Source organism: Lytechinus variegatus, chromosome 10 (assembly GCF_018143015.1).
Source record: "Lytechinus variegatus isolate NC3 chromosome 10, Lvar_3.0, whole genome shotgun sequence".
Lineage (NCBI taxonomy): Eukaryota > Metazoa > Echinodermata > Echinoidea > Temnopleuroida > Toxopneustidae > Lytechinus > Lytechinus variegatus.
In genome coordinates this window covers 6,539,941-6,558,729 of record NC_054749.1, presented here as the reverse complement: position 1 = coordinate 6,558,729, position 18,789 = coordinate 6,539,941, and the positions used below count along the sequence as shown (strand labels likewise).

At 34.4% G+C, this 18,789-nt stretch overlaps 1 protein-coding gene across 1 annotated transcript; it reads left to right on the top strand.

The window, feature by feature from the left end:
* Nucleotides 1–305: 305 nt before the first annotated feature.
* Nucleotides 306–12,076, top strand: LOC121423349 (protein PERCC1-like). Its single transcript, XM_041618706.1, has 2 exons — nt 306–685; nt 10,159–12,076. The coding sequence occupies exon 2, from the start codon at nt 10,800–10,802 to the stop codon at nt 11,763–11,765; it is 966 nt and encodes a 321-aa protein (XP_041474640.1). The 5' UTR covers nt 306–685; nt 10,159–10,799; the 3' UTR covers nt 11,766–12,076.
* Nucleotides 12,077–18,789: the final 6,713 nt, after the last annotated feature.

The window sequence follows — 18,789 nt, the reverse complement described above, 5'->3', positions numbered from 1 at the left end:
AATAAACGAGAGAAAATGAAGAAGAATAAGAAGATGACCTTTATTCTCTTTGAACAGAATCATTTAATACCTCCTATACAGCCAAAAGCGACATCAAACAATAATACGCGGGTTTTCTCAAACATATTACTATTTTCTTGTATTTAATAGGAATATACGACTGAATGCGAGTGAATATTCTTGATAACTGAAAACAGAGAGAAGCGACAATCGCTATAATTTCTAATATGTTTCATAGCTTATATGTATATTACCCACATAACCCAACACGAACTCACCTTCTTTCTCATTTGATGCTGTCATTGCGGTGCCGGGTGCTGGTATACATCGTGGTATACAGACTTGAAAGGTGCGCGCGGCGCCACTTTACATAAAATTTCATTGGTGTTGGTTGTCGTCTGCTGATATCTCCAAAAGTCATAATCTTTCGTCAGTTCCAGTGTAGTTCGGTATAAAATTACAGTTGCTAGAATAATAAAGACCTACTTCTACCGGACTAATAACCACTTTCGAAGACTTCCAACTGCCGTTTGGTAAAAATATCCACTGGGACGATTTAGACGAGTTTCCACCGCAACTGAGTCATTAAATCACTTTCGCAAGAGTTGGGCTCCCAGACAACCAGCGGCAGCGCGTGCCGAAGATACGGGGTTGCCGCCCGCCTAGCTTAGGCATTCGAGTTCAGGTATGTGGTCCCTTTGTTTGGATAAGTTTTGTTTTCTTGAGATCATTCTTGAAACGGTTTATAAAGCGTGTGACTTTGTTTGTTAGCGGGGGATAATCAAGTTCATAGGAATTTAAGTAACATTTCTCTTATAACAACTCCCACATTGGCATATCCTAGTTTGGCAAGTTTGACATACGTGACGAAGATACACTGTTGGCTGCTTCTACACTGGTCAATATTAGTATAGAGCGAAATCCTGATCATCAAAATGAGTGCATCTCTTTCTTTAAAATATGTAGTTTTTTCCACTCGTGTGTTTTATTATTCAAACCATCTATGAGAAAAAAATGCGCTCATGGTATTTTGGGAAATTCTCGATCATGTCTTTGAAATCATTGGACAATATCAGGAGTGGATCCAGGATTGCTGGACAAGATATAAAAACCGGTCAACCTTTAACATTACTTACAGTTGTAAGAGGTCTTATAGGCTCTCATATTGTGATTATGTATGCTGATATAACTGAATCTTTCATCATTGACATATTTCTGTACTATTCATCATTTTTATTTGCAATATTCTGGAAGGCCTACTATTTGCTGCATTTTGAATGAACTCTTACTGTGGAGAAATCCTAAACTCTTTAAAGGCCAAGTCCACCCAAGAAAAATGTTGATTTGAATAAATAGAGAAAAATCAAACTTGCATAATGCTGAAAATGTCATCAAAATCGAATGTAAAATAAGAAAATCAGATGTAAAATAAGAAAATAAGAATTTAAAGTTTCGCTTATTTTTCATAATGCAAATGAGACAGTCGATGATGTCCATCACTCACTGTTTCTTTTTTTTAGTGTTTGAATTATACCATTTTTTTTTACAGATTTGACAATAAGGACCAACTTGACTGAACCATATAGTACTAAACAATATTAATTCCACATGTTCAGGGAGGAATTAATCATTGCTTCACTTGACAATGAGGAGAAAATTATAATTTTTCATTTTCATATATTGAAATACAAAAGAAATAATGAGTGGATGATGTCATCAGTTCCCTTATTTTCATACCGACCAGGATGTTCATTTATCTGTTTTGTGAAAGTAAGCGAAATTTTAAAATGTCATAACTTTCTTATTTCACATCAGATTTTGATGATATTAGTGTTATGCTTGTTGGATATTTCACCTTTAATTCAAATCAACTTTTTGTTGGGATGGGCTTGTCTTTTAAAATGTAGTCAGTTTCTGCCACACAAATTTGGGTGATATTGACTTTAATAGATCGGACAGATATACACCGACAGAATGGTTACTTTGACCAATCCTTTTTAATAGTGTTCTCTTTCAAAAGGACGAAAACGCATGATTTCAATTTAATTTTTTATTTGAATATGTTCGAATTCACATTTGATTTTCAAAGTATTTTTTTCTCATTTATAGGTCAATTCTAAATCTTTTATTTGCATCAGGTATTCAGAGCAGCGTAATAATCCCCCCCCCCCCCAAAAAAAAGGGAACCAGATATGGCGTATGGGACAACTTTTTAAAAAAATATTTTTATAATTTTTTTATAATAATACTGCGAGCGATGGAATCCAAGCGATCGAGCAAACTTTTCGACATTTTCATAACAAAAATGAAGTTTTGTGATAGATTCATTTTGTACGCCACTGATTCAGAGATACGAAAGCAATAAAAAAGCAAATCTGAGAGATATGTAAAATTGTAGACCTACATTAGTATTTACTTATTAATACTCTACATGGGATTCAACTGCCCAATTTTTTTTGTTAGATGATTATTGTCCCTAGAACATGAAATATTTTATAACTATATTTACCGTTTAATTCTATTTTTCCATATACATGATATAGGCGATATAGCTGTGTGTGTGTAACATTTTAAGGACAAGTCCACCCGAAGTTTATTTTTAGAAACAGAGGGGGAATAACACTGAATTGTATTAAATCGTTATGTGAAATAAAAAAAATACATGAATTTTTTAGGCTTATCATGCACCCTTAAAAGAAATTCAAATGAACATTTTATTGGACTCAAATATTTTTAGTTTATATCTTTGAAATTTTCTAATTTGTTATAAATTTCATTTTCTGACGAAAAATTTAAAAAGGATTCTCCATAATTACACCATGAATATGCCTGTTTTTGTTTTACCCAATAACCTTATTGCTTCAAGTACAGCTTGCCCGGATAATAGAATGAATAAACTATCACCATCATCCAGCACAAAACAACCGCTATGCCAAACACTTTTTATGAAAATGAAGCTACCTGAATTTAGTTGGATATTTTTACGACGTCCATTTCGCTGGTTGCTATGTTTTGGGGTCCAACGAACAGTCTTGTGTGCATACGAATAAGGGTATGATGACCAAGACCATGTAGGATTGAAATTGAGATTCTGTTTTAAAACTCCCGTTTACATAAAGAAGTCTGTCTACAATATGAGATGATTTCAATTCCATGTCTTGAGAAAGGTCATTTAGGCCTACCAAGCAATTAAAAGAAAAATAGTTTTAGTATCCTTGTATATTGAACTAATAATCTACTATGTCTTGTTTCCTAAAATAAGGCGTAATGAGCCGAGTTTTTTAAATGTGGCAACATTTCTAAAAAGCTGCGAGCGAGAGAAAAGAGCGAGCAAACCTTTTGACATTTTACTAGTTGAAAAAATATTTCTTTGATAGATTTTGACATAATTTATTCAGAAATTTACATCATATTTCACCATTTTCATTTCCTTTTTTCTCTTTTCTTTTTTCTAACTGGTCGTGAAATTTTGAGGGTTCATTGCCACCTAATCCCAACCCTCGCCTCATCTTATACGCCAGTGCCTAAAGTATTATATATCTTAGTTAGAAATGAATGGCCCTTTCCCACCCCTCGCCTCATCTTATACGCCAGTGCCTAAAGTATTATATATCTTAGTTAGAAATGAATGGCCCTTTCCCACCCCTTGCCTCATCTTATACGCCAGTGCCTAAAGTATTATATATCTTAGTTAGAAATGAATGGCCCTTTCCCACCCCTCGCCTCATCTTATACGCCAGTGCCTAAAGTATTATATATCTTAGTTAGAAATGAATGGCCCTTTCCCACCCCTCGCCTCATCTTATACGCCAGTGCCTAAAGTATTATATATCTTAGTTAGAAATGAATGGCCCTTTCCCACCCCTCGCCTCATCTTATACGCCAGTGCCTAAAGTATTATATATCTTAGTTAGAAATGAATGGCCCTTTCCCACCCCTCGCCTCATCTTATACGCCAGTGCCTAAAGTATTATATATCTTAGTTAGAAATGAATGGCCCTTTCCCACCCCTCGCCTCATCTTATACGCCAGTGCCTAAAGTATTATATATCTTAGTTAGAAATGAATGGCCCTTTCCCACCCCTCGCCTCATCTTATACGCCAGTGCCTAAAGTATTATATATCTTAGTTAGAAATGAATGGCCCTTTCCCACCCCTCGCCTCATCTTATACGCCAGTGCCTAAAGTATTATATATCTTAGTTAGAAATGAATGGCCCTTTCCCACCCCTTGCCTCATCTTATACGCCAGTGCCTAAAGTATTATATATCTTAGTTAGAAATGAATGGCCCTTTTCTAGTCAAATACGGATCAAATTCATATCACAACTAAGATAATACTTGAAAAACAAACATACTTCTTTTTGTCGTGTTATCAGTTCAGGCTTGAGAGAGTCAAATATTCAACCGGAAATAATGATGACACCTGAAATAATGAATGAACAAAGTCTGGCTCTATCATTTGGTCATGTTAGAATTTTAGCCGTTATGGTGTAATCCCTATAATTCTTTGAGAAAATGTCACCTTTATCTGAAAAAAGAGAAAAGTACTCATGAAATATACACATTTAATCTCGCATACGGGATTTGGTGGCTTAATCATCTAATTAGTCAAACCTACCTCAGATTGTACATTAGCAATTTTGGATATTATGAGCAGGCTCAACTGAAATGCATTATTGTTTTTCGGAAATACAATTGAAAAATATGGTTACAATCTGCGATTAATTGCTACAATTTAAATTTTGTTCTGGTAACCAAATACCTAAATATGAACCGTCAAAAAAAGAAGAAAAAATAACGAAATATAAAATGAAGGAATATATAAGAATAGTAATATAGCCAGTGGGCTTATACAATTTACCGTATTATATTTAAGGTTTTTTTAAATCTACTTTTAACGTAAGGGTGCTGTAAAATATTTACATAAAATACAATATTTACTTACCCAGGGCTCGAATTAATCCAAGGCCATCCAAGGCCATGGCCTTAGATGCCCTCAGAAATGGCCTTGATGCCCTTTCAAATATTTGTAGACTTAAGGCCAAAATAACTGCCCTTTTTTGCTGTGGCCTTGGTGCCCTGCGGTTATCCAGTGCATGTGCCCCATTGAAAAGTGCATTTATTATTGATGCCCTTTTTTGGTGGCCTTGGATGTCCCATAAAGTGAAAACTGCCTGCCCTTTCCTTAAGTGCCCTTTTAAAAAATGGCCTTGCCCCTTTAAATTCTTAATTCGAGCCCTGCTTACCTATTCCTGTTTTCAGGTAAAATTTGTTTGAAGGAGGGTTGCATATATTTGTTTATTTTCTTTTGTTTTTGGCTTTATTATTCCTTCATTATTACCCACTCAGACAAAAAACAGAAGCCTACATTTCACATAAGCTGCACATTTTGGATGTTATCCTGCTCTCCCCCAGTGATTTGTTTTAAATATCCATCCTTTAGGGGTATTTTATGCAATTTTTTTCATGCCCGATAATGGAAGTTTGTAAATGGTGAAGAGAATTTTGTTTTAAAGGGTGAAAATGTAACATTTTAAAAGGGTACAACGATGCACACTTTAAGGTGTTAAGGGTGTATTACCGCACCCCTAAGTGTTTGAAAACCTTCCCAAGGTGAAAAATTTGCATCTAGAATGGAACTTCAAGTATGAAATTCGAATGGTGCTTAATATTCCTTTTTTCTTATTTTGTGTACTTATTCTTCAAAATACTGTATATTTTGGTAATTTTTTCCCTTTTTAAAAAAAAATCGATGTTCATGGACCTAATGAAGGCCAGCCGTTTCATTCCATCTTTTATACTCTGATAGTCCCTAAGATCTCCTCTCAAACGCGCAGGAAACACCATTCTTTACCTAAACGGGTCTCTTCCCCACCCCCTTCACCCTCTTCAACCATCATATGTCGTGCTCTCTAAAGACATCCTTAATCGTTCTCAATGCCTTGTCTTGTCTGAGCGTAGCAATAATTGAAAGTATTAATAACATCAACGACCCCTCTGCATACAGCGATGAGGCGCACTTAACGCGTTCTTCAACTGCATCTTCGTAAGTAGCGCTTGTCACAAGCGAGTTAATACTATGATTTATTAATCTATCCGCACGGATAATTCGCTTACTTCATATCATGGAGCTATGTTCATATCGTACTTTTCCCCTTTTGTCATTTGTGTGAGATATGACCCGCCTCCGATAATTGCTTCAAATCTTTCCTTTCGATCAAAGTACATGCATTAAACATGACAGAAACCCAAACAATCCGCTGGATCATTAGTTCCTTTATGACGCCATTTTGAAGTAAAAACGCTCTACGCTACCACGTAAACCATTTCTTCTTATAGTTATGACACAATTTTGATATCGTATTTCAATCATTTTATGAAAGTATTAAAGGTCAATTCCACCCAAGAGAAAAGATATTTGAATCAATATAAAATAACCAAACAAGTCTAACGCTGAAATTTCATCGAAATTGGGTGTAAAATAAGAAAGTAATGACATTTTAAAGTTTCACTTAATTTTCTCAAAACAGTTATCTGCAAAACTGACTCGGTGATATTCGATTGAGAGAGTCAATGATGCCCCTCTTTCACTCTTTCTGTTGTTTTTTTATTATTTCAATTATACAATATTTCAGTTTATAACGATTTGACAGAAAATACCAACTTGACTGAATCACAAAATGTTAAAACATGATATGCTCAGGGAGGAATAAAATTTAGTCCCACCTGACAATTACGTGAAAATACATATTTCATATTACAAAATACAAAAGAAATAGTGAGTGGGTAATGTCATCAGTTCCCTCATTTGCACACCGACCAGGATGTGAATTTGTGAAATTAAGCGAAATTTCGAAATGTCAAAGCTTTCTTATTTTACATCCGATTTTGATTTCAGTGTTATGCTAATTTAATTTTTCTCTTTTTATTCAAATCAACTTTTTTGGGGTGGACTTGTTCTTTAAGCAGCACGAGGCATCCTGCTATAAAACTAAGAAATAAAATACATTTCATTTTTTTTTCATTTTCAACAGAACAAAGTAAAGTGGTCGAAAATGCTTACAATGACATTTGCAAATGAAATGTTGTACAAACAATATAAATTGAGGTATGTACAATATATCATAATAAAGTATATAAGCAAATGAACATTATGAAGATCTGAGAAAAATGGAGGGATCCACTAAGAAGCAATTGCTTGTAATATGTGGACCCCTCTATATACGAAAGCTCATCAAGTTTTCCCCGACCCTTTGCAATATATTCAATCATCCTTCTACCCCCTCATTCTCCCTTTCTCTGGCTCTCTCACTCATCTCACTCTTTCCCATTTTTTGAATTACACTCTATAAAAATCAAGGATTTAAAATAAATCCAGATCGACTGTGGATAGTGACCAGCCAAATGTTGGATTTATTTTAAATCTTTAGGATTAACTTTCAAATCTCAAAAGATTTAAATTCAAATCTTTTAGATTTATATTTAAATCTGCAAAGTAAATCTAATATTCGACTTGTCACTATTCACAGCCGACCTGGATTTATTTGAAATCCTTGATTTTTAGAGTGTACCCACAAAGCATAGCCTAAGATGAAATGGTGACAATATTATCACATCGCGCTAATTTCATTTCTTTATTGAATTATTAATAAATTAATACATCTATTTATTGATTATTTGTGCGGATATTCAGTCATAAAAACTACCGCTTGTCATAATTTACTTACTGAACTATACCAATTTGAAATTCATATATTCTTAGTGATCTCGTTTTTAAAACATCCATAAACTATCTACCTTGTTCGATTTCATTCAACTCTTCTCCGTTCTGTTTTTCTTATTTATCTCCTAACTCACACCATTTTATGTGGAAGGTTGGATTCCCCTTTTGCATTTCGAAAATACTCGTATCTTTAAAATGGTGTAAGTTTGGATAGTGCAACATTCCAAGATATTCTCTATATCAATAAGCATTTTTTTTCGGCTTCTCATAGTTTTGGTTTGGTTTATGTTTAATTTGAATAGGCCTTTTGTAGAGATCTACTGCTCTATAAATACCGATATCGATTCTATATCTATTTCCATTTTAAATGATCATATCATAACATATTTTTATTATAATTCAAAATATAAATAAAGCTATGTAGGCCCTATGCCTATATATATCTTGATCCTTATTTGATTAGAAGAAATTTGTTGAATTTTGACATAACACGACACTGAAAGACAAAAGTTAAAGTACATTAATCTTTTAATTAAAATTCTGTCACGTTTACTTTTTTCAATAATTGACAATTTCCTTCGTGTTCTTTTTCTGGGGGATGGGGTGCATGGGGCTTCAATTATTTCAATACCATGACAACACATATTAACGTCACAGGTTTTAACGATGAGAATTTGCAACAGTAAACCGAGGCAATTTCTCTGAATAGGTGTGCCATTCAATTGCCACAAAAAGGTGCAATAAATTATACCTAAAAACACACATTATGGTAGCAATCCTTCAAATTTCATCCAGCAAAAATTACGACCGCTTGACTGCCGTGCTGTATACGGTATATGTGTTTATTTCATGAGCCTCCGTGCCGGCGTGTTTAATCATCGAGTACTGGTGATATGCTAGCCCTCCAGCTCCCCGTGGACTAAGCGTGTGTTTTCCATCATTCTCGAGAGCTATGCAAACACTGCATACAATAGCAGGAAGGGGCTTGATGAAATTTGCCCAAGAAGTAACAATTTTTTTTATGATAACGATTGTGGTTTGCTCCATGTCAGATATTAAAAGTAAAAGATAAAAGGAATTAAAAGTGATAAGCTGGCGTCTGTGTTTTAGCGTCAATGTTGACGAAATGGTCAAGCTAGTTAATTGTTTAAGATAAACTTTGATATACCTGCAGTTTCTCGATCGTTTTTCCCCTTTGTCTTTTTCTTTTCTACTTCTTCATTTTTCCTTCTTTACTAAAATTGTAAACTCACATTTACTTTTCCTCGGAGTTCTTTTATTATTTAAATCTATGGATAACAGTAGAGTTATTAAGTAGAATTATTAATCGTTAAAAGTGGGAAAGACCTTTTTATTCATTGGACAGGCAAGACCTTATTTTTTATGCTTTTGCCTTTATTGAATCGAATTATTTATTCATACACTGTAAATATGTTCAGTAGTTCACTACTCCGTATGGTTATGATTGTCTTGATTTATTTGTAATTTTGTGTTGATTATGTTGTTATACTTTCGATTAACTTAAAAGGAAAAAAAATCATCCACGAAGCAAGTATTGGCGATTGAATGAAATAACGAACATAAGAACAAATTGAAAGCAAAAGGGATATCTTCATAGGCAACCTTTCGATGGTGATTTTACACCCACACACACACCCTCACACCCCCACACACAGAGCAAACATTCTACTCACCAGTCATAAAAGCTTATAAGCAGTAACTCCCACTTCCCTGAAACTTTACCTTATCCATATTACACGCTAAAACAATATTGTAATGTTCCACGCCCTTTCTTTGAATATAATTATATTCATCATTTTTTTTCTTAATTTCTCCCGTTCAAGTTTGTTGCGAAGATCTGTGGTAGGGTCCACGATCTAATATAGGTATTTGATTCAATCGTGTAGTTTAAGAAATCACATGATTTTAATCATTGCTTATAAATGTTTGGAAGGCACATATGCCCAGTGGTGAGCTCACTGGAAATCCGAGTATAAGCACATTAGAATACGCCATTGCCATCATCATCGTCGTCATCATTATCATCACCATCATCATCGTCATCATCATCATCATCATCACCATCATCATCATCATCACCACCATGATATCATCATCGTCGTCACATCATCACCGCCACCACCACCATCATCATCACCATCGCAATTACCATCATCAACATCACCATCATTATCAACATCATCATCACCATCGTTACAAAGTTTATTATTTATTGCAGGAATTCATTATTCATGCGCAACAATATCGTGATACATTTGCGTGCCTCTTTGATGGCACGTCCTCCGATCCCCGTCCTCTGTGATCACCGCCCACGAATATAGGCCTACTAAGCTATCTGTATTTTAATGAAAATAAATTTTAAAAAGAAGAAACAACAGATACATTTATTTTCTCTCTTTTATCTCGATGCAGATTTCAACTGCAAGAGGATTCCGATATCTTCATTGATCAATACACCCGAAATGGAATCTCTTCATATTTTTGGTCACCGAGGAAGATTATGATCATGAGGAGGTATAGGGGAACGCCCGGGACATTATGACTGCATCATTTAGTGGAAGACTGTCGTCATCTGTTGCCTAGCAACGCAACATCACTTGTCGATCACGTGATCGGATCGTGTATCTTCTTGAGCATTCACTTGAGGTTCTTAACTGAAACAGTGTTTTCACTTTCGACAAAGAAGAAAAATAAAAAGAAAACACAACATTCGAGGGGAATCACTGAATTCCCGGCAACATATCGAGTGTTGTCACTTTGATCAAGCGTCCGACCAGACACAAATGACAGGTGATGCTGTGGATTGTCTGCCAAACGGTTTCTGCTCCAAATATGGAATTAAATAAAAATGAATGATTAATGAGAAAGTGTTAGTGTTGTACATCGAAAGGAACTTCTAATCTTTGGAGCATGAAATAAGCTTGGGGATATGATCATACTTTATTGACGGATGTGTTTTTTTTGATAGGCCTATCTGTTTTGCATTTACTTGATCTTGCCATTCTAAAGAACTGCATCTTAATCTGTGCTTTGTTCAAGATTTAATCGCAATTATGGCAATGATGAATTATCAGATGGCCCCGGCCTATCCGCACTCGATGCAGAACTACATGGATTACCCCATGACCAACCCACACATTCACACCCCACTCATACATCCAATCCAAAACCACCACTTTCACAATCCTCCACACATCAACAATCAATCCAGTATGCATTTTATTCAGGATGAATACTATGTTGAGGATAGCGACGACGAATCGAACTTCACTTCGGAAGACTACGAAGATGACCGAATGAGTGACGAGCTCTCCGAGAGGGAGCCGAGCGCCGTCGATCAGTTGTTGGATTTCGCAGAGACGGCAAGTTCGGACATACAGAAATTTTTCGGCAAGAAGCGGGTTTTGGATGAACCGGAATTGATTGCGGATTGCAACAAGAAGGTTCGGTTATCAGGACGTGAATTGTACTATGCTGATTTGCTAAGAGTTGCTCAACAGGGCGATTCGGCCGACCCTTGTAAAGACACATCCGAACCGAACCGAATCGTTCGGTACGGAGATGACGAAAGCAGTCCGGATTTAACGGCAACCCTTTCTCCCAAATCAATCGATAGTAATGGTTTGGGTCCCTTGGAAGAACTGTTCAACTACGCAGAAAGGAACATGTGTTACAATAGCCCTATGCTTCCAATGTATGGATATTCTGCTCAAAACAGTTCATGGATGCCGCCGACAGGCAACGCAAACGATTCAACTTTGGGCGGGAAACTTTCCGTTACTCCGTGGCGAAAGCGCGCCATGCCGAAAAGTTTCTTCACCGAGCCCGCGCCATCGTCAGCTTCGCGTGTCGAGGTCGATCAGCGATTCGCAGGGTTGTGCTTACCACTGGACTCGATGGGTGCTGGATCGGTTGCTAGTAGCAACCACCACGAAGCTCCTGATTTTAGTGATTTGATGGCGACCATGGAGTCCGACGATGACCACGGCTTGCCGAGGGTTACGACAGTCCATGGCTAACAGTTTTGTACAGAATAATAAAACTTAAAGAGCTTCGTACAATCAATGTAATCTCTTTATGAAATTTTCAATATATTCGAGGAAAATATGATATATCATACCTGACATTTCTAGCATTATCAGTTTCAAAATATCTTGTAATCTTGGTGATTATAAAAGCACTGCAATACGAAATTGATTAGACAAAATAATTTAGACATTAAACATTTTAGAATGGTGGTCACTTCATGTACCTTTACATTTATTATACAGATATCCATAATCAGAATTCTATTAGGGTTCTCAGGGGCGGATCTAGGATTTTCCAATAGGGGAGGCACATTTTCCAGAGGAAAAAATTTGACCAAAAAAGGGCAAACTCCTGTTTAACGACATTTTTACATTACAAATTTTAGATGTGCCTCTCAAAGGGGGGGGGGGGCGGGGCAAGGGCCGGCTTTGCCCCCCCCCTCCTGGATCTGCCAAAGAGGGTTCTTATATTTATGTTAAAAAAGGACTATAATTTCTAAGATTTCTGAAATGGGTCTGTTGAAAGACAAAAATGATAGTTTCGGGTACAGTGGCACTGATGCCAACTGTCGTAGATGGGGTCCCTCCATTTTTCTTCTGCGAACACATTCAAGTTTTCGTCGACGACGAAGAAGCGTCTACATGTATAGCAATACCAATATATATGTATAATCATATTCCAACACCATGAACATGATGAAATTGTTTTTCATGTTTCATTTTTAGGTCCAAGATTTTGGTGTTGAGTTTGAAACCTATTTAGTTTTTGTTTAAATAAAAATACGTAATGTATGATTATATATCCAGGGTGCTTATTCAATTTCCAATCTTGCCATTTATTTGTATACTGTTGACATGGTTGATATTAATTAATTTGTTCGTATGTTCATTGTCATCTTAGCTCATTGTCTTTGTGAACAGTGATGTGGCTCTTAAGTATTTTGCAACTTCTATCATAAAATAAAGAAGATATTGCTTTCAAATACGTTAGTATGGTGTAGTACTGGGCAAAAATTAAGAGATATGATTCCATCATCCTTATTACGTTCGTATAATAATTTACATTTTCATTCATATCTATTACGGTATTTGGTACAAAGTTTAGCAATTTGAAATCTGCCACTTATTTTCCTGTTGATATGATTAATAAGCTATATACTTACCCATCATCTACATTTTAATGAGATTGAGTTGAAAAAATTATTTTAAACATTGATGATGTTTTCATATTGATATTATATTTAAAAAAAAAAGCTGCTGAACTATCGTAATCTTAATATTTCCTTTCATTTAAACTTTGATTACGCGATGTAACTTATGGTGAACAATCGAACCTAAATTAAAAAACTCGTTTATGCCAAGAGTTGAGTGAAATATTGTACTTTGTGGGAAGCCTTCCAAATGTATGGGTTAAGGTTATAGCCAGGGTTGTATGATGATATGGAAAGATTTCTTTGTGACGTATTCACCCAACCATACGTCGAAGGGTGACACACTGATGACCGCGCGAGTCCCAGCGATGGGTAAGAGACACCCTTTTTGTTTTTATGGCCTCTCTTTAACAAAAGACATATTATCTTTGATAAAAATATCAACATCGTGTGTCACCAGCACCACATGTCTCACTGACTGAACTCCTTTCATTTTAAAAGTGCGAGACTCTGAGTTTTGAAAGATGGTGAACACGGGGAAGGAGTTAGGGGTGGTATTTACAATTTGAGGTGAATTGTAAAGCATTCAAATTGAATGATTCAATATAGTCTTCTAAATTGTGTTTGTAAATGTTTAAAAATCGACTTGATACGAATGAAATAAAAGTTGGTTATTATAAGCATATTGGTAATATCAACATATAAACTTTGAACAGGGAATGCCGCCAGAGCAAAAATGGACATCTAAAAAGAAAGAATAATATAAATTGACTTTTACAGTTCTGTATAAGTACGGAGGGAGAGTAAAGAGAAGGCGACAAACATAAAGGGAGAAAGAAAATGAAAGAGAGGCTAAGTCAGACACAGAAAGACAGAGACAGGGAGAGATGGGAGAGGCATGAATATATAGATAGACATGGGCGGAAATCCCAGGGGGACGCGTCCCCCCTATAAGTATACCGAAAATAGAAGGGGAAAAAATTAAATGTCCCCCTACTATTTTTGGTCTTTTATGATGGAAAGAAATACATCATTCAAAATCCAAATAAAACAGGTATTTTGGACATGACCATACTTTTTTGGTGATAACCTTTTTTTTTCTTTTTTTTTGCTTGTCAAATTTCTTTTGGTCGAAATGACCTTACATTTGTGGTGATAGCCTTTTTTTCTTTGCTTGTCAAATTTTCCAGCACATGGTCCCCCTCAGTTGTCCCCCTACCTTTGGGGAAGGAGAAAAAAGGCTGAGTGAGAGAGGGAGAGGGATGTAGAAATAAAGGCTGACTCAGAGAGCGAGAGGAAGGGGGGGGGTGTAGAGACGTGAGGTGCACATACAGAGGGGGAGAGCGAGAAGAGAGAAAGAGAAATATAGTCAGACAGAGAAGATAGTGGTATATAAAAGTAAGAATGGGGGGGTGAAGGCATTGAGACAGGGGTGAAGAAAATAATAAATGCTGATTCAGAGAGAGGGGGTGGGTGCACATACAGAGAGAGAGAGCGGGAAGCGAAAAAGAGAAATATATAGGCAGACAGAGAATATACTGGTATATAAAAGTAAGATGAAGAAGATGAGCATCAAGGTAATTACAAGGAAATGTTTTGCATGATGAAAGTATAGGTCTATACCGGATGTTTAGAATTAAAAGCATACTATAATTTGCATGTATATCAACAATAGATCACCCAAACACGCGTATTCCCTCGAATAAAATTATGTTGATATCATTTGGAGCTTTAAAAGAACGAATGTTAATTCATTACGAACACTCGTCACATATAGATTCAACTTATTTCTGAACTTATCTGAAGCGAAGTAAGATTTTTCTTTGGTTAAATCAACAGAAAAGTGATATCGTGTTTTTACAAGAAACGTACTGGACAAGTGATCTAGAACCTAAAATTAGAAATGAATGGAAAGGTCAATGTTATTTTAATCATGGAACGAACCATTCAAAAGGGGTTGCAGTTCTGATTAAAAATAATCTTCATATTGAAAACATACGTAGTAAAGCTAAAGGAGATGGTAGAATACTAAATTTGTCTTTCACATGTCAAGGTGAATCTTTTAATTGTATTAACATTTATGCACCCACCAAACGATCTGAAAAGGGTTCCTTTTATAAAAATTTTATGAGTTGGATTAAAACCTTTGTAAATCCAAATGAGAAAATGATTTTTGGTGGAGATTGGAATTATGCTCAAAACAAAAAATTAGACACACAAGGAATTTTATATACATATGGTGCAGATGATTATATCTTAAAGTTAAAAAAACAATACTTATTGTTAGATATCTGGAGAAAGTTATATCCAGCATGTAAGCAGTTTACATGGAGACAAATTTCCCTCAATCTATTTTCTCTCGTTTGGATTATTGGCTAATTTCAAGAGACCTTAGCCAATATGTTCTTTCTACGGATATCAGACCATGTCTCAGTTGTGACCACAATGCTATTTCATTGAAATTAAAACTTTTTAACGACGTACGAGGAAGGGGTTACTGGAAATTTAATAGTGATCTACTTAAAGATGATAGATATAGGTTGAATATTGAAAATGTAATATTTAAATGTAAATTGAAATATGAAAAACTTGATGCTCAAGCAAAGTGGGAAATGTGTAAAGTTGGAATAAAAGAATATACAATTAAGTATGCTATAGATGTACAACGAAAAAAGAGAGAAAAACTTATTCAATTGGAAAAACAATATTTTTATTAAACAAAGACATGGACAGTAGTCCTAATGATAGAAATATCGAAGAAATCAATAAAATAAGGAAGGATATCGATGATTTGTATAATTATAAATGTAAAGGAGCTTACATAAGATCGAGAGAGAAGTGGATGGAGGAAGGTGAAAAATCAACAAAGTACTTTCTTGGCCTTGAAAAAAGAAACGGAAAAAAGAAAGAAGTTGATTGCCTAGAATACAAGGGTAAAACCATCAATGATAAGGTGAAAATATTACAGAGATTACGTGAATATTATGATGATTTATATAAAAACCTTAATTGTAAAAGTGATTTGGATTACGAAAAATATTTATTACATACAAATATACAAATCCTAAATGAAAATGAAGCATCGAGTTGTGAAGGTGATATAACCGAAAAGGAATGTGCTGAGGCTCTGTCTAGAATGCAGAATAATAAATCACCAGGTAGCGACGGCCTCACAGTCGAGTTTTATAAATGCTTTTGGAGCAAGATAAAAGATATGTTAATGAACAGTTTAAATGAAGGACATAGAAAGCAGCAATTGTCTCCAAGTCAAAACATGGCCATGTTGGCGTTATTGTTTAAAAAAGGAAATAAAAACCTTATTCATAACTGGAGACCGATATCAATCCTAAATGTGGATTACAAAATTCTTGCACAAGTTCTTGCCAGACGACTACAAAATGTAATAACAAGCATAGTATCATCCGATCAAAATGGTTTTATTAAGGAAAGATCTTCAGCCGAAAATATACGTCTGGTGCAAGATATAATTGATTATTATCAGGGCATGAAAGCTCCGGGCATTATAATGTTTGGATTTTGAAAAAGCATATGACAATACAAGTCATAATTTTCTATTTTACCTTTTAAAAAGATTAAATTTTGGAAATTCATTCAGTGGATTCAAACAATGTATAACAACGCAAAAGGCCGTGTATTAAATCATGGCTGGATCTCTGAACCTTTTCAAATTAAAAAAGGTGTAAGGCAGGGGTGCCCCCTCTCATCACTACTTTTTATAATTGTTGCAGAAGTTTTGGCGACTAAAATTAAACAGAATCATAAAATTGAAGGTCTCAGTTTACCGATTTCTCAGATGTATGTTGATCAAGTAGATGTAAAAATATCCCAATTTGCGGATGATACAACTATATTTATGAAAAATGAAAATTCTTTTTATACTTTGATGGAAGAACTAAGACTTTTTGGTTCAAATGCTGGGCCAAAGATTAATTTGCAAAAAAAAAAACTGCTGAAGTTTAATATTGATATTGTCCCCGGACAAATAGAATGCACTGAAGAACCGATAAAATATTTAGGTATATATGTTGGGAAAAATGAGAAAGTTGTTGAAGATTATAATTGGCAAAATAAACTAGATAAGATACAAAATATTATTAGCGTATGGAAGCTAAGAAATCTAACATTTTTCGGAAAAATTATTATTATCAAAACTTTGTTGGTCTCGCAAATTGTGTATCCTGCAAAAGTAATTTGAGTTCCCCCCCAAAAAATCAAATCTCTAAATAAAATGTTATATACTTTTATTTGGAATTCTTCAAAAGAAAAGGTTAAAAGAAATGTTTGTATAAATAAAACAAACGAAGGTGGTCTCGGTATGGTCCACTTAGAATCGAAAATTGAATCACTTAAGATTTCGTGGATAAGCAAGCTGTTAGAGCAAAGCGAACGTAGTTGGAAATTTCTTTTTAATTACTGGTTATCAAAGATTGGTGAAATTCCTTTATGTTTTGAATACAATATTTCAACAAAAGATATGCATTTTCTTTGTACAAAAGCAAATATGCCCAGTTTTTACTATGATTTTTTTTGTAGCTGGTCTAAGTTAAGATATATTGGTATATTTGGAGTAAAAAACATTGAAAATGAAATTATTTGGAATAACAGCAATATAACTTTTAATAAACGTATGTTGATATTTGAGAAATGGAAGCATGTAGGGTAAGAGATGTTATTAGAAATCGTCAGTGGTTATCACCAATTATTTTGAATAAATCTGTCTATTCGTCTCAGCTTTTATTTGATTTAGAATATGTTAAGTTAAAAAAGTCTTTTCCTGTTTATTGGTTGAATAAGTTGTTTAAGGAAAATCGTGTACTAGAATTAAAGAAAAGTGAACGAATTTTAATTTCATTAAAAAGTGGAGTACAAATAACTCTAGATTCTTTACCAACAAGAAAGATATATTCTTTATTATGTTCAGATGTATCGGAAGAACCAGGCATTGTATCTTTTTGGTCTAATCTGTTCTCATTACCAATTTCCTTTAATTGGAGCCATGTATTTTATTTCAAGTTGCATTTAATTGTGGATAACAGAGTTAGACAGTTTAGTTTTAAATTTTTAAACAAGATTTTACCATCAAGAGACAATTTATTTAAGTGGCATGTATTAGAAAGCAACACATGTAACATTTGTGGAGAAGTTGATACCACTTTTCATTTCATACTGTATTGTAAATATGTTCGATTATTTTGGAAAGTTATAGAAAGGTTGGTATTTTATATTTTCAAGATTACTATTTCTATAGATGAAAAAACATTAATTATAGGTTATGATCTGCAAAATGCCAGCAATATTATGTGTAATCTATTTTGTGTTATTGCCCAATTTGTTATTTATCGAAATTACATAAAAAGCATATTCAAAGGAAAAAGATATAATGCAAATTCTTTATGGATTGAATTCAAACTTACTATGATTATTTATTTAGAAAATTTATGTAAACAAAAAAACAAGTTCGGAATTTTGAAAAAATGTGATATCCAAAAAATTATTGCATTATTGAATTGAATTGTTTTTTTTTATTGTTTGTATATAAATGTACATGTTATTGTGAATAAATACCTCGATTAAGAGGATAAGAGAAAAAAAAAAATCTCTAGAACATTAAAAAAAAAAAAAATACCGGATGTTTAGAATTAAAAGCATACTATAATTTGCATGAATATCAACAATAAATCACCCAAACACGCGTATTCCCTCGAATAAAATCATGTTAATATCACTTGGAGTTAAAAGAACGAATGTTAATTCATTACGAACACTCGTCACATATAGATTCAACTTATTTCATACATGTAACATGTTATACGGCAAGGACTTTCAACATAGCAGTTATCAGA